The sequence below is a fragment of the Aquarana catesbeiana genome, linkage group LG02 (genome assembly GCF_042186555.1).
Source record: "Aquarana catesbeiana isolate 2022-GZ linkage group LG02, ASM4218655v1, whole genome shotgun sequence".
In the NCBI taxonomy this organism is placed as follows: Eukaryota; Metazoa; Chordata; class Amphibia; order Anura; family Ranidae; genus Aquarana; species Aquarana catesbeiana.
This window is the reverse complement of record NC_133325.1, coordinates 562,736,376-562,751,334: the sequence shown is the minus strand read 5'-3', so window position 1 is coordinate 562,751,334 and position 14,959 is coordinate 562,736,376. Positions and strand designations below refer to the sequence as shown.

General features: G+C 44.3%; 1 protein-coding gene across 1 annotated transcript in view; it reads right to left on the bottom strand.

Moving 5' to 3' along the window:
* Positions 1-14,959, bottom strand: part of LG02H3orf52 (linkage group 02 C3orf52 homolog) — a 41,348-nt gene that overhangs the window by 23,992 nt on the left and 2,397 nt on the right. Inside the window, exon 2 of the mRNA XM_073616053.1 lies at positions 318-432. Within this exon, the coding sequence (XP_073472154.1) occupies positions 318-432 (115 nt within the window). The remainder of the gene's footprint in view (positions 1-317; positions 433-14,959) is intronic.

Below are 14,959 nucleotides of genomic sequence, written 5' to 3'. Positions count from 1 at the left end.
GGGTTCTTTAGGTTGTCCCTTTCCATTACAAACATGTGATGATTCCAAATTAGATTCTACAGAGAGCTGCAGTGTGTTTTTGTAACAACACTACCTTAAAACAGATTTTCTTCACATTAGCAGATCAGCTAAATTTACCAATAGGTAATGTGAGATACTACCTGACTGGATATAAATTAGATAGACAGGTAGTGTTAAATTTTCCTGATCTTAAAAGACTACTTTCAATGAAAATCTAACTGATGTGTGGCCAGTTTAAGATATATATGGCATAAAAAAAACCCAAAAAAATAAAAATAAATTGCATGTTTACTTACGTGAATAAACGACAAGACTGATAATTATTACAAGTAGAAACAGTACAAATATGAAGGCTATCCAGAATATAGGTCTCTTAAAAATTTTCTTCTTGTGCCTGTTCGGAGCATTTTCCTAATAAAAAAAATAAAAATAATAACAAAAAACACATTATATTGTGATATGTATGCAAGGACTTCTACAGACCATCCGGGATCATTTGATGGTCATGGAAAACTAAAATTAACAACGTAGTAGACTAGTAGTAGATTAATGACGAATTTATATTGCCATTTCATGTGCACAGTATTTTTTTAGCATAAGGGTTTGGTACAAGGCATGTTACAACTCCAGTATTCCCATGCTTGCACTCCCATTCTTGTGGTTTTATCCTTTTCCCAGACATCTACACAGACCTTTAAATCAAATTACAGCAATCCACAGGATTAGGAGTGTCATCTTTGGTGAAATATTTTCCAAAACTCACGCTTGTGTAAAGGAATACCAAGTCGGCAGCTTTTATCCCTTAAGGCCTTATGGTTGTGGTCTAAGAGGCATGGTCAAATCATAAATGATCACTGCAATATTTAGGGACATAAATAGTACGTCTGTTAAATCCTATATAGCGTAGTTCAAACCACAAAGCGCAATAAGCTTTGTAATGTAATCTTATTACAGGTAGTTGCTGCTACGGACACCAGATAAACTGGTTAACTACAAACACCAAAAAATAAAAAACAAAGTGCAATAAACTACTTGCAAATCAAATAAAAATATAAAAAGTAAATAGATATACATTTAAATAGCAAAAGGATATAATACAAAACAGAAGAATACAGAATGTAAGTGGATAAAAACCAAGAAAGTCACAAACGATATATAATCCATACAAAGATTGCTGGAATGTAGTTCAGAGTATCAGCTTTAATATCTGTGTAGTTATAGCATACAATAATAACCCTCACAGTAGACACATCCATAGTTGACAACAGTCCCGATTTTCCCGGGACAATCCCGATTTTGGGACCCTCGTCCCGATTGGAGGCTGTCCCGAATCGGGATTTTCCATAAGGAAAATCGGGAATGTTTTTTTTTTTTTTTTTTTTTGGAGCAGCTGGCTCCAGCAAAATGGCGGCCGGCACTGCCGCTCTATCTTCCCCCTAGTGTTGAGTAAGTGGAGAGAGGAAGGGGGCTCGATCCGTGCAGCCAATGGGCTAGCTGCACGGCCCCTCCCCTCTCCACTGAAGCAGAAGACACGGCGATGGCGCCGTGTCTTGCCGAGAAATTCCCCAGCCCCGTACTGCTGCAAGCGCTGTGCCTGCGCACTACAGGGGGTCCTTACATGCCGAGGGGAACTTTCTCGTCAGAACACACCGGCCGCTCCTGCACTGAGCGGGGGGGGCTGCATTGAGGGGGGTCTGCACTGAGGGGGGGTGGCTGTACTAATAGAGTGGGGGTGCACTGATGGAGGGGGTCTACACAGACTCTGCCGGGGGCACCTGATGCAAGGACAGACTCTGCCGGGGGCACCTGATGCAAGGACAGACTCTGCCGGGGGCACCTGATGCAAGGACAGACTCTGCCGGGGGCACCTGATGCAAGGACAGACTCTGCCGGGGGCACCTGATGCAAGGACAGACTCTGCCGGGGGCACCTGATGCAAGGACAGACTCTGCCGGGGGCACCTGATGCAAGGACAGACTCTGCCGGGGGCACCTGATGCAAGGACAGACTCTGCCGGGGGCACCTGATGCAAGGACAGACTCTGCCGGGGGCACCTGATGCAAGGACAGACTCTGCCGGGGGCACCTGATGCAAGGACAGACTCTGCCGGGGGCACCCGATGCAAAGACAGACTCTGCCGGGGGCACCCGATGCAAAGACAGACTCTGCCGGGGGCACCCGATGCAAGGACAGACTCTGCCGGGGGCACCCGATGCAAGGACAGACTCTGCTGGTGGCAGGCGACGTGGCAGGTGACACGCTCAGGGATCCGACTGATTCGGCATTATGGTGAGTTGAATGATTTAATTTTATATTACAATGTAATAATAGAAATAATGCTCTTCAATCATCCTGACACCACAACAACCATGGTGCCGGGATGACTGAAGCGTTAACACCAGGTTTTTGGAGTATCTTTATCTGCTGATTGTTAAACTTTCTAGAATACACATATTTCTATTGTGTAGGATCTGGGGCTGCTGTCCAGAATATTTTTTAAGGGCGTTGCAGCCCAATTTTATTTAAACAAAACAAACTTCACAGAAAGTCTTCCCTCGCAGGGGCTTCCACCATCATTGTATAACAGAAAACTTCAGCCTCCTGGCTCATTCACTCTTACTTAGTCAAACTCCCTTTTTTTTTTTTTTTTTTTTATTGGCGAATGGTAATCTATTTTATAAGCATATTTTCCTCAAATGATATATGCAGTGTATGTGGTATGATTGTATGATGTATATGTTATTTCTAACATTTTGTCAATGAGATAAAAAAAAAAAATATATGATACTTCTTAGGATTTTTGGGGATATGACTACCAAATGTTAAGAATATAAGATAGATAAAAACTTGGAGGGAAGGATGGGGTGTGCTACCTGTGTGTATGGCAAAAAGTGGTTGTGACCAGCAAGTGGGCATGGTCAGCAAGTGGAAGTTTCTTCACGGCGTACAATCGTACAATGGTGATCCTGGCCTCCTTATAACAGCAAAAAAAGCTAACAAATTCAGCACAACCCTACACTTCCTTTATACAATTCTACAAATGGACTTATAAGTGCAATGGTAAAACCTATAAAATAATATCCAGTGCAAATCAACCAATGTATTGCAATATAGTAGTGATTGTGTCACCCCCTCTGCAAAAATATTTGAGAAATTACAGAGCTTCAATGTGCAAATAATGGTGAAACCCCCTACATACAATAATAATAACAGAGATGCAAATCAACCAGTGTATTATAGTAGTGATGGTGTCACCCTCTCTGCTAAACGTAAGAAATATTGCAGAGCTGCAATGTGAAAATAGTGGTGAAACCCCCCTATATATAATCATAATAAAGTGTACACTTGATGCAGGGTGCAGGAGAATGCTACGTGCAGGGTGCAGGAGAAAGCTATGTGCGTGGTGCAGGAGGATGCTACGTGCAGGGTAGGGTGCAAGGTCCAGGAGTGTATTACGTACATAGTGCAAGGTTTAGGAGTGTGTTGTACAGAGTGCTGAGTCCCCTTCCCCCCCAGATCCCAGATTTCAGTTGAGTCCTCCCAAAGCCCAGACAGCATAGACATCTAATTTGTGGACTCTGCTGCCTCTCTGCAAAGAAGCAGCCTCATCCATCTCCTTATCTGCTATTAATAAATGCACAGGTTTTTGCAGAAAAAAATTTGCATTTATTTTTTCCACCAGGGGCCTGGAAAGCATTGCACCCGCGATCAGTAGATCATGCATGCAATGGGGGCTTCTGTGACATGTCCTCCGGCTTTCAGCCCATACCACTGACAGGCTAGATCTGGCCCTGCCCCTTCCTTCTTCCACCTGCCTGCTATGTAATGGATGGTGAGGCAAACTAAAATGTCCATGTTGCGCCCGGTAGGAGAGAGGGTGCAATGAAAGTAGGTAGGAGAGTGGTAGGGAATGAAAGACTGGTATTTTAAAAATACAAATACCCAATAAGTGGCTGAAGATTTGGATTTTAAAAAAAGTTCAGAAATAATAATAAAAAAAAAACCCCAAAACATACATACGTAGATGGATGTGGCATCACTCGGATACTGCATCTGTCCCCCGCTGGCTCCACACTGAGAACTGAATGATCAAACACAGCTGATCACTCCCCTCTGCTCTGAGCAGAGAGCTGTGACTGTCCCTGCAATGCTCACTGGTTTGCTGGGCTGTGGAGCGGTGGGAGCTCAGGTTCTTAATGGTGGTTAGGCATCTGGGTGGAACCCGACTTTAATCTTGTGATCTTCCTAGAGTCTGTACCAGCTCTGTGATATCAGCTGACAGCGGACTTCAGCCCGCTGTTGGCTGAATCTGGGTCACAGGAGTGCAGAACAAACTTCACACCTGTGATCCATAGGAGAGGTACAGTCAAATAAGCTTCGGCCATACATCTCCTTTAGCCCTGGTTCACACTTGTGTGGACAGGATAGCCCATTCATTTGAATGGGCTGCTGTGCCTGTTCTCTACAAAAAAAATGCCTGCACCCTTTTAAAAACAAACACAGTGGCAGGAAAAAAACATGGTCTTTTTGACCATGTGATTTTCCTGCGGTTGCCACAAGCTCATATGGGCTGAGATATGGGGGGGGCGCTTTTAGTTGCAGGAACAGATGTGATTCCTGGACCCACAACCAGCCTGCACAGTGTGAACCAAAGCATATTATCATCTATGAGAAGTGCCATAAGTGTGAACTGCAGCCAGGACTTTTTTGGTACATCATTAGTTAACAGAGAAAGCAGTTGTAGGTAACTGAGTAACCTAAAGCCTCGTACACACGATCCAATTGTTGACAGGGGATTGTGCGATGACAGACTGTTTGCCTAAAATCCAACCGTTAGTATGCTCCTTCAGACAATTGTTGTCCAACTTTTGGCCAACAAATGTTGGATGGCAGGCTAGTAAATTTTCGGCGGATAGCGGTCTGTTGTCAGATTTTCGTATCGTCTGTACACAAGTCCGTCACACAAAAATTTAAAGTACAAACACGCATGATCGGAATCAATGCTCCCCAAACACGACATTAGCATAAGGTGCCCAAAGGGTGGCGCTCAAGAGCTGAAATTCCATATGGTACGTCACTACGTTCGTGTTTGTTGGCCGACAATTCTGTACCGTTAGTAAGCAAGACACCCTTTGGACAAAAGTCTGAAGCTGTCTTGGCCAACAATCCAATCGTGTGTACGAGGCTTTACTCACAGTGTCTGAGGGGGAAGGAGATGCCAAGGTATGCAGTTTGTGTGTGCTCCAGAGATCGTGAACACTCTGCAGATAGTTGAGATGGAGTGCTGATAAAAGAGTGAGCAAACCTGCTGCTCCCTTCAGAAGTTGTGTCTCCGGTAATTCTGAGGCAGTGCTGCTCCACCATCCTGGATCTGCCTTCCGCTCTTGAGGATTTGTTATGCCCCGGGTGCAGTGATTGGTAGGTACAGGTGGTCTCTCTATATGTGTTGCTCTGTAGGGGAAGGTCAGTAGCTCCCCAGGGAAGGATGCTGGATGGAGATGCTTATGTCCAAACACACCCCCAGGGTTTCTAATTGTACTGCCCCCTCGTTCTGGTGTCCTAAGGCAGTGACCTGAGCAGTGAGAGTGAGTGGAGCTGTAAAGTCCAACCTCTGATGTTGGGGATGGGCAGGGATGATAACCCTGCACTTACAAACAGTGTTTATACATTGGTGGGTGGGGAGGAAGGTGGCAGGGGGCGGGACTAATTGTAACTACTGTATGTGCTCCCACAGCGGTGCATGATAAACCTGAATTATACACCGCCGCTGGTACACATACAGTAGTTACAATTGGTCCCGCCCCCTGCCACCTTCCTCCCTGCCCACCAATGTATAAATGCCAGCTTTTTGTCTATGCACAGGTTGTTTGACAAAGGGGGCCGGACTCCGCATATCGGCCCCGCCCATTCCCAACATCAGAGCTCCGATTTGACAGCTCCACTCACTTGTGGCCATATACGCCCTGGCTTGCCCCTCCACCCCTGCTATGCTGTATAGATATTCACATTGCTGCATGTCCTGCTAGGGCTAGGCTGTCAGCAATGGGTATAGGCGCTGCCCCTGAATCCGGGGACAGATTTTGTCTGGGGACAGTGTACTCAATAAGGGGACTGTCCCCAGAAACCGGGTACGTCTGGTCACCCTACCCTAAGCTGCGTGCTGCTTGGTCGCAGGCCACATCTGCCTCCTGCAGACATACATGCTCAGACTCCTAGAGACCGCCTGTCTCTCTTTCGTGGAGCCGTCTCCACCTGAAAGCCCCCCCGACTCCTACACCAGGCCACCTGCCTGTAGGGTGGAGCTGTTCCCAAGTGTGAGTCCTGAGCTCTCTTCTAAACCCAGCCCACAGGTGTGCAATCATGCCTGTCTTTGCAAAAACCAGGCTGAAGGTTCTAATACACACCGTGACCTGGAGTCACCTCTCCACAATAAATTATATATATATATATATATATATATATATATATATATATATATATATATATATATATATATATATATATATATATATATATATATATATATATATATATATATATATATATATATATTTTGGGTACAATGTTGCAGAACTGAGTAATTGTGATTCAGGCCAGGTTCACACCTATGCAAATTAGATGCGGCTTTCTCCACATCTAATTCGCATAGCAGGAGAATGTGACTGGCTCCCTATGGAGCCGGTTCACATATCTCTGTTGCGGCTGTGGAGCGCACTGCACAGAAACACTGTGCACCTTTGGCTCGGTTTCAGGGCCGAATTCAGGCAAAGATTCTGCCCTGATTCGTCCCTGAAAGAGAGAACAGGGACGAACAGCGTTGCCGTGCGATCCGTGGCCGGTTTAGGTGTGAACTGAGCCTCAAAGTGTGACAGCGTTAAAATCTGAAAAATGGCCTTGGTAGGAAGGAGGTTCAGTCTAGAAAGTAGTTAAAAACCATAACCTGCAAAAGTTCCAGGTATAAAAATCATTGTATTCCTCCTAGCAGGAGATTGCAGAGCACTAATAGAGAGACAGATTACGTGTGTGTGTGTTTACAGTTGTACTGAGAAACCTATGTTTATGACACTGCAGCCCACTGGATGGAACCACAGGTCATCGCATTGCAGTACAATGCACTGTACGGCTGTGCAAAGACATCAGTAAGAAAAGTAAAAAAACAAAAAACACAAACAGTTAGGGGAGTTGAAATGTGCAACACATAACTCCCTGCCAAAGCAAACACTTATGCTGCGTACACACAACCGGACTTTCAGACAAGGTCAGACGGAATCATTCCATTGGATATTCCGATCGTGTGTGGGCTTCATCAGGCTTTTTCTTTCAAAAATTCTGACGGACCTAGAAATAGAACGTTTTAAATCTTTCCGACGGAATCAATTCCTATCGGGAAAAACGTTCTTCTGTATGCTATTCAGACAGACCAAAAACAACGCAAGGGCAGCTATTGGCTACTGGCTTTTGAACTTCCTTTTTCTAGTCCCATCGTACGTCATCGCGTTCTAAACGATTGGACTTTGGTGTGATCGTGTGTAGGCAAGTCTGTTTCAGCAGAACTCCGTCGAAAAAAGCATCAGAGTTTATTCTGACGGAAAAACCGGTCGTGTGTACGTGGCATAACACTAGCCTGCATGGTAAAACATTGCATGTTACTATGCAGGCTAGCATAAACCTAGCGTAAACATAAGCCTGGCATCAGGGGTATCTGCAGAGTGCACGAGCGGGAATGAGGAGTGTTGTGCACGCTGGCAAACGAGATGTATGCCATTTGTTTCCTATGAGGACGGATTGACGTGCTAAACGGCATCGGTGACAGCTTAAAGCGGATTGGTTATCCCTTAATGAACCGAGGGCTTGTATTTATTTGCATCTGGTTAGTGGCCAATTTATATGCGGTGGTGGTGTTGGCACTGAATAGCACTTTAAGCACTAAGGAGAAAATAGAGTACCACAACAACACAACGGCAGTGGAGAACCCAATTAGGGACCCACGTTTTTATTAGCACAAGTGTATTTAAGTTGGACTTTATATATGTTTTATAGAATGATAAATCTGAGGGGCGATATTAATAGTGAATGAAAACCACTGATGTATATGTTTTGATTGATGCATATTGTATATGATTGATTTAGATGGTAGCGCAGTCAACACCAGATATACACACATCAGGGGTATCTGCAGAGTGCATAAACACCTAGGGCTCATTAACAATAGAAGCTGCATTATAAAGCAGCCACTGATGTGCACTGTGTTGGGAGCATAGCTGATCCACTGAAATACAGTGCTTTCCTGCACCCTCCTCAACATTCTTCTATTCACAAAAAAAGAATTTCAAAAAGTCAAACTAATGACTGTTATGAAATGTAAAGCAATAATGATTACAATAGAAAATGGATCATTCCCAATGCTGTGGCATGTACATTCCAGAAGGTTGATAGGTCTACACGTTTTGCAGGATCCCCTGCTTCATCAAGATCAATAGTAATTATTTTGGGATAAAAGGTTTGCACTTAATACCTGCAAAAATAACTCTAGGGAAACATAAAATATGCATTACAAATAAATCCATAACAAATCAAATACCTCATATGTGGAATATAAGAGACTGGGGAAGAGATGCCATTCAAAAACATATCAAAAAAATATCTAAAATATGTGCCTTACCCCTGTTTTATTAAAAAGGGCGATATGGTTATTCTATAGCAACATTCAGCCCTGGACATTGTACACTAGATTAAAGAGCATTTCCTCCCAGGCTGACACTCGCCACCTATCCTGAGTTCTCCATTTCAAATCTGCTCTGACTCCAACCCATAAGATAGTAGCTGTGACCCCCCCACAGCACACAGAGTGGCCAATTACAGGAAAACAAAACAGCTTTGAGCTTCAGCCAATAGTTATGAAGCAAAGCAGCCGACTACAAACAGCAAAGAATTTTACACACAGCAGAGTGTGCCAGGCTTTGAGACTCTGCCTGCATCTACAGGAATCCATTCAACTTTCTAGACAGTCCTGCAGTATGTAGTTTAGCTCTACCCCCATAGGAGCCACTTGGCTGATTTGGTTCTCTGTTCTTCTTACTCAATTCTGAGAACAGCCTCAGCCCATCTGACACACCAGTATAAGCAAATGGATACTGCACAATTACTGGGAGCACAGATATAGATACCGTGCACACAACAAACCAAGGATATGTGTGTGAGTCACTCAGGCTGTGTGGGAATAAAATCCTGTGCCCACCGCTGTGAGGGCTGGCCAGGAAGGGAGCTTTTCCATGCTCCAGGCAATGGTAGAGAGTGACTAGGTGTCCTGGGAGCTGCACAATGGGGGCAGGGGGCAGGGGGTGTACTGGCAGGGGCCTAGGCTGAGACTGCCATTCACTATTACACAGCAGGTCTTGACGATGTGCGGCTCCTGAGACATCTAGGTCACTCTTTACCATTTACAGTGCACACAACAAGGTTCAGTTTCAAAAACCAAACATCACATTGGTTAGTGGTAAATTAACCCAATATATCATAGATTGCAATAAATAGCAGTATGCACATAAATGGGTAAGTAAAGGATTAGTTCAATCACAGCTCTGTATACAATACTGTATGTTCACTAGGCTATAGCAACATAGAATGGAGTTCTGTGCAGCTAAATTACAGTAAACCTGGTAATCCAGGAAAGAATAGCAATAAGTAATTGCATTAGAAACTGTAACAGCAAGCTGCATCAAGACAGCAATAACTCCTCTGTAAACAGTAGTATCCACTTCAGTGAACAGTAATCTATATTAATGGCAGTGATGAAATTGAAAAGACTATCTAAAGAGGTACCCCTAATTGACAATCGGCAAAGTTATTGTGAAGCAACTGAGTGAGCAGTCTTTAGCCCTAGTTCTTCAGCTAGCTAGCTTTGGGGCCCTGTCTTCACAGTGGTGCACTTGAGTACAGTTGTAGGAGAGTCTGCATACAGTAAATAATGCGGACAGTTAGATGGCATGTCATTATGTTCTCAGTTTCTGCTAGCAGCAACAGGTTAATAGCAGTAGGGTCCTCTCACCAGTCCTAGGGATACAGAAACAGGGGTCCCGCTGTTCAGAGATTAGCTCTCTTCTGGGTCTGCCATGAGTGACTCTGATCCTCATGACAGGCTTGTAGTAGGTTGATGTGCACACCTCGGTCTCCTCGCAGCAAAGAGGAAATTCCTTGGTATTCAGCCTGTGAAAATACAGCTTTTTCTTCCCATACCCAGTTCACATTGGGAATTGTGGTCCATTAACTGCCATAGTAAAGTTTCTTCATCTTCCATAATTCAATGCTGCCAACCACCAAGTCTCTGGAGCTCCTTCTGCTTGTCAGCTCCCTCTGGTGGATGGAGGCAAGGTAGTGTTAACCAATTCAGCTGAAGTCCATTGGGAACACAGAGGGCACAATATCCTAAATCACTCCCTGTCTCTAGCCAAGCACCTGACTACAGTAATACTTTGCAGTTTTAGTATGGAAGAGATTGTGCCTCAGAAGAAGGAGTTGGTGTTTCACTTTCAATTAACTGTCTACAATATACAGAAGAGGAACATTGTGCTAGCTTAGGCCCTTCCAATGATCCCTTGAACAGGTTTTCTCTGATTTTCCTTCTTTGAAATTTTAATTTTTCATATTTTGCTATTCAAATAATTTAAATAAATTTCTAAGACCAAAGCTTGAATCTCAGAGGTATCAGTCAAAACAAGAAAAAAAAAAAAAAAATATAGGACTGATATATGAACAGCTTAACACCTTCCTCTGTAGAACAGCTGAATAATATCCAGGATTGGTGTGCTGCAATTGTTCTAACAGTTCTAGGAATGGCACTTGACATGTACACATTAAATACAGTTCCTGCAGTCTTATTGTTTGCAAAGCATAGACCAAGTCAGTCACTGTTAGGGATGAGCTTCGTGTTCGAGTCGAACCCATGTTTGACTCGAACATCGGCTGTTCGATCGCTTGCCGAATTGCGAACGATATGGGCCGTTTGCGCCAAATTCGTGTGGCGCGTCACGGCCCATAATTCACTGCGGCATCGCAGTGCATTGCTGCCTGATGATTGACCAAGCATGCACTATGACCCGCAGAGAGAGAGAGAGAGAGAGAGAGAGAGAGAGAGAGAGAGAGAGAGAGAGAGAGAGAGAGAGAGAGAGATGCACTTATAGTGTATATATATATGCATCCCAGGTGTTGCGTATATATGTGCACATATACACACTGTATTCAGTTTAGCTAGATCCGTTCCTATTATCTTCCTACTCACAGGCAGGCTTGTCTTGTTACAGTATTTACAGCTACCTGAAGAAAATTGCTGGTGTTCTTTTGATCCTATTAGTACCACAGTCAGGCAGCTAGACTATTTACAGTTAGTGTGGTGCGTCCTCCTCACAGTGTTCAGTTAAAGCTACAATTTAGTTTAGTGTGGCCTCTGCACAGCGTTCAGCTAAAACTACAAGTTAGTGTAGTGCACAGTGTTCAGCTAAAGCTACAAGTTAGTGTAGTGCGTCCTGCTCACAGTGTTCAGCTAAAACTACAAGTTAGTGTAGTGAGACCTCTGCACAGTGTTCCGTTAAAGCTACAAGTTAGTGTAGTGCGTCCTGCTCACAGTGTTCAGCTAAAACTACAAGTTAGTGTAGTGAGACCTCTGCACAGTGTTCAGCTAAAGCTACAAGTTAGTGTAGTGCGTTCTGCTCACAGTGTTCACCTAAAACTACAAGTTAGTGTAGTGAGACCTCTGCACAGTGTTCAGCTAAAACTACAAGTTAGTGTAGTGCGACCTCTGCACAGTGTTTAACAGGGGCGTGTAATTACAATTTTTGATGCAATACTTTGCAGCAGGGCTCGTTTCTGCGTTCCAACTAGAGTATCTGTGAGAGGTTGCAGTGTTGTGGCACCAGTGCCTAAGGCCCAATTTTTCAGCCCCTGTTCAACAGGGGCATGTAATTACAATTCTTGATCTAATATTTCACAGCAGGGCCCATTTCTGCGCCCACCAAGAGCGAGTGAGGACTTACAGTGTTGTGGCACTAGCACCACCACCACCAAAGGCCCAATTTTTCTGCCAACAGGGGCATGTAATTACAATTCTTGATCTAATATTTCACAGCAGGGCCCTGTGAGGGCTTACAGTGTTGTGGCCACAACAACACCTAAGGCCCAAATTTCTACTGAGTATATAGGGCAGGCCCCTACTTTCAAACATCCAACTTACAAACGACTCCTACTTGCAAACGGAAGGAGACAACAGGAAGTGAGATGAAATCTACCCCTAGGAAGGGAAATTTTCTCCTGTAAGAGTTAATATGAGAAAAAGTTTCTCCTTTCCACTGATGCTTTATTACCAATCCTTGTTTCACAAAAAAACCCAAATTTTCAAAAAACATTTGTCATTGGGACAAAAAATGAGGTGAAATCTTCTGAAGAGGAGCAAAACGACGGCAAAACAAATGTCACAGGGGTGATAACCCTTCCCTATGTTTTCCAAAAAGCTTAAAATAGATTTTTTGGCTGGAGCTAAACACGTTAAAAATGTACCAGTTCAAAATTACAAACAGATTCTACTTAACAACAAACCTACAGTCCCTGTCTGTATACTGCTGTTCAGAGTATATAGGGCCTGGTGGTCCCACGCCTTTCCTTAATTTAGGTGCGGGGTTCCCCTTAATATCCATACAAGACCCAAAGGGCCTGGTAATGGACTGGGGGGTACCCATGCTGTTTGTCTCACTGATTTTCATCCATATTGCCAGGACCTGACATTACATTAAAGCCACAAGCAGTTGTAAATGACTTTTTTTCCTTTAAAAATGAAATTTTGTGCAGGGACTGTTCTAAGCACTGGAAACACACGCCACTTTACAGGCATACTATAAACACCCCCCAGGTACGATATTTAAAGGAATATTTCACTTTTTTTTTTTTTTACTTTAAGCATCATTAAAATCACTGCTCCCGAAAAAAACGTCCGTTTTTAAAAGTTTTTATGGCATTGATACATGTCCCCTGGGTCCCCAAACCCTTTTTAGGACAATACCATGCAAATTAGCCTTTAAAATGACCACTTTTGATTTCGAACATTCGAGTCCCATAGACGTCAATGGGGTTCTAACGTTCGTGCAAATTTTCGGTCCGTTCGCAGGTTTTGGTGCGAACCGAACCGGGGGGTGTTTCGGCTCATCCCTAGTCACTGTCTGCTTCTGTGTGTTTTATCACAGTAGAATACAAAATGGTTCCTCTAAATTATAAATTATTTAAAATGTAACTAAAAATAGAAGAGATATAAATATATTTATATCAAAACTGCTGGAAAGGGAAACTATTCTAGCAAAAGTGTGCCCATTCCAGAATGGGCAAGTTTGTATAGTGGAGCAGAGTGTAGTGTATAGGGCTGGCTCACATCATCAGCTGCGTTAGTATGTAGACACTGGTGTGCAGTAGATTTAAAGTATTGCCGATGCACTGATCTAAGCGCATCACAATATATACTTTTAAAAACAAACTTTATTGAAGTGTCACACAGTGATATTTTTAAGTTCGATTGGCGCCAGCACGGTGCAAGTTGGCGGGGGCCAGATCATCAGGAGTGAGGAGTGGGGGACAACAGCATAAGATCAAGGGGTGAGAAATTAGGGAAAGCAGCGTGGGATAGGGAGATGGCTGCCGAAGACAGGGTCAAATCAGGGAAGAGGAGTGGAGGACAGCCGCATGAGATTGGGAATGAGGAATGGCGAATAGCAGCATCAGATCAGGGGTAAAGGTTGGGACAGCAACATTGGATGGGCGGGGGGGATTGAGGAACAGAAGACAGTTGTATTGGATGAGGTTGAGAAATGAGGGACAACAGTCTAAAGGTAATGAGGTAGGGAGTGAGAGAAAATGGTACTGAATGGCCGGGAGGCGAGGAGCAAGGGACGGTGGTTTTAAATGCGGGGATGAAGAATATGGGACAGCAGTGTCAGTTAGGGGGGTGTGGATCAAGGGAAAGCAATATTAGATAAAAAGGTAAGGAGCAGGTGAGGGAGGCATCGGATGAAGGGTTAACTCCCAGAAATAAAATAAAAAATAAAATAACAAAAATGAAAAACTACTAACTAACCCCGTCCACTGTCTACTGACCACATCCAATGCATTACTGATAAAGTCCACTGCCATATTGACACTGTCCATTGCTCTACTGACTGACACTATTCACAGTCCTACCATCACCAGTGGCGGAACTACCAGAGTTGTAAAGGTCGCACTTGTGATCGGGCCCTGGCGTTCTGCCCCAAGATGCAGGAAGGGGGTCCACTGCAAAACTTGTGAAAGGGATTTACTGTGGGACTATAATAAAGGGCCATGCGACAGGAGTAAAGGGCCCCAGGATCAGTGGGAAAGGGCCGTAGGCTCAGAGGAAAGGGCCTCAGGAGGGGTCGGGGGGACTCTTCATGGTTTCTTGCACCGGGGCCCTGAAGGCTCTAGTTACGCCTCTGTAGCTCACCACATGGGTCATACACACAGCAATAAGTCCACTCTCTGCTCTGCACCTAGGTGACTCTGGCTGTTGACCCACCTGGACACCGCACTCTGAATCCTGCTCAGGTCGCCAATATGCAGCAGTGGTGGGGCACACTGGACAGTGATGTGCACTATCCAGTCTCGCTCAAGGCAAAAAGGAAGCTGTGTCCTCTACAGCCTGATAAAATGCAGCTCTTTCCCCTCCTCCTGGCAATCTTTCTAGGAAATGCAGTTCAAAAACTCTTGATTACAGTTGAGTCTCTCTCCCCTGGACTACAGTTCCCACAGTCTACGGCTGCCTGACTCAGTCTATTGAACTCAGCAGCTCCCTCCTATTGCTGATATAGCTGTTAACCAGTTCAGCAGGACAGGGCAGCAGCCACAGAGAGCACCTGCAGCTATTGTTTTCTCCATTCTTAGCCAAGCA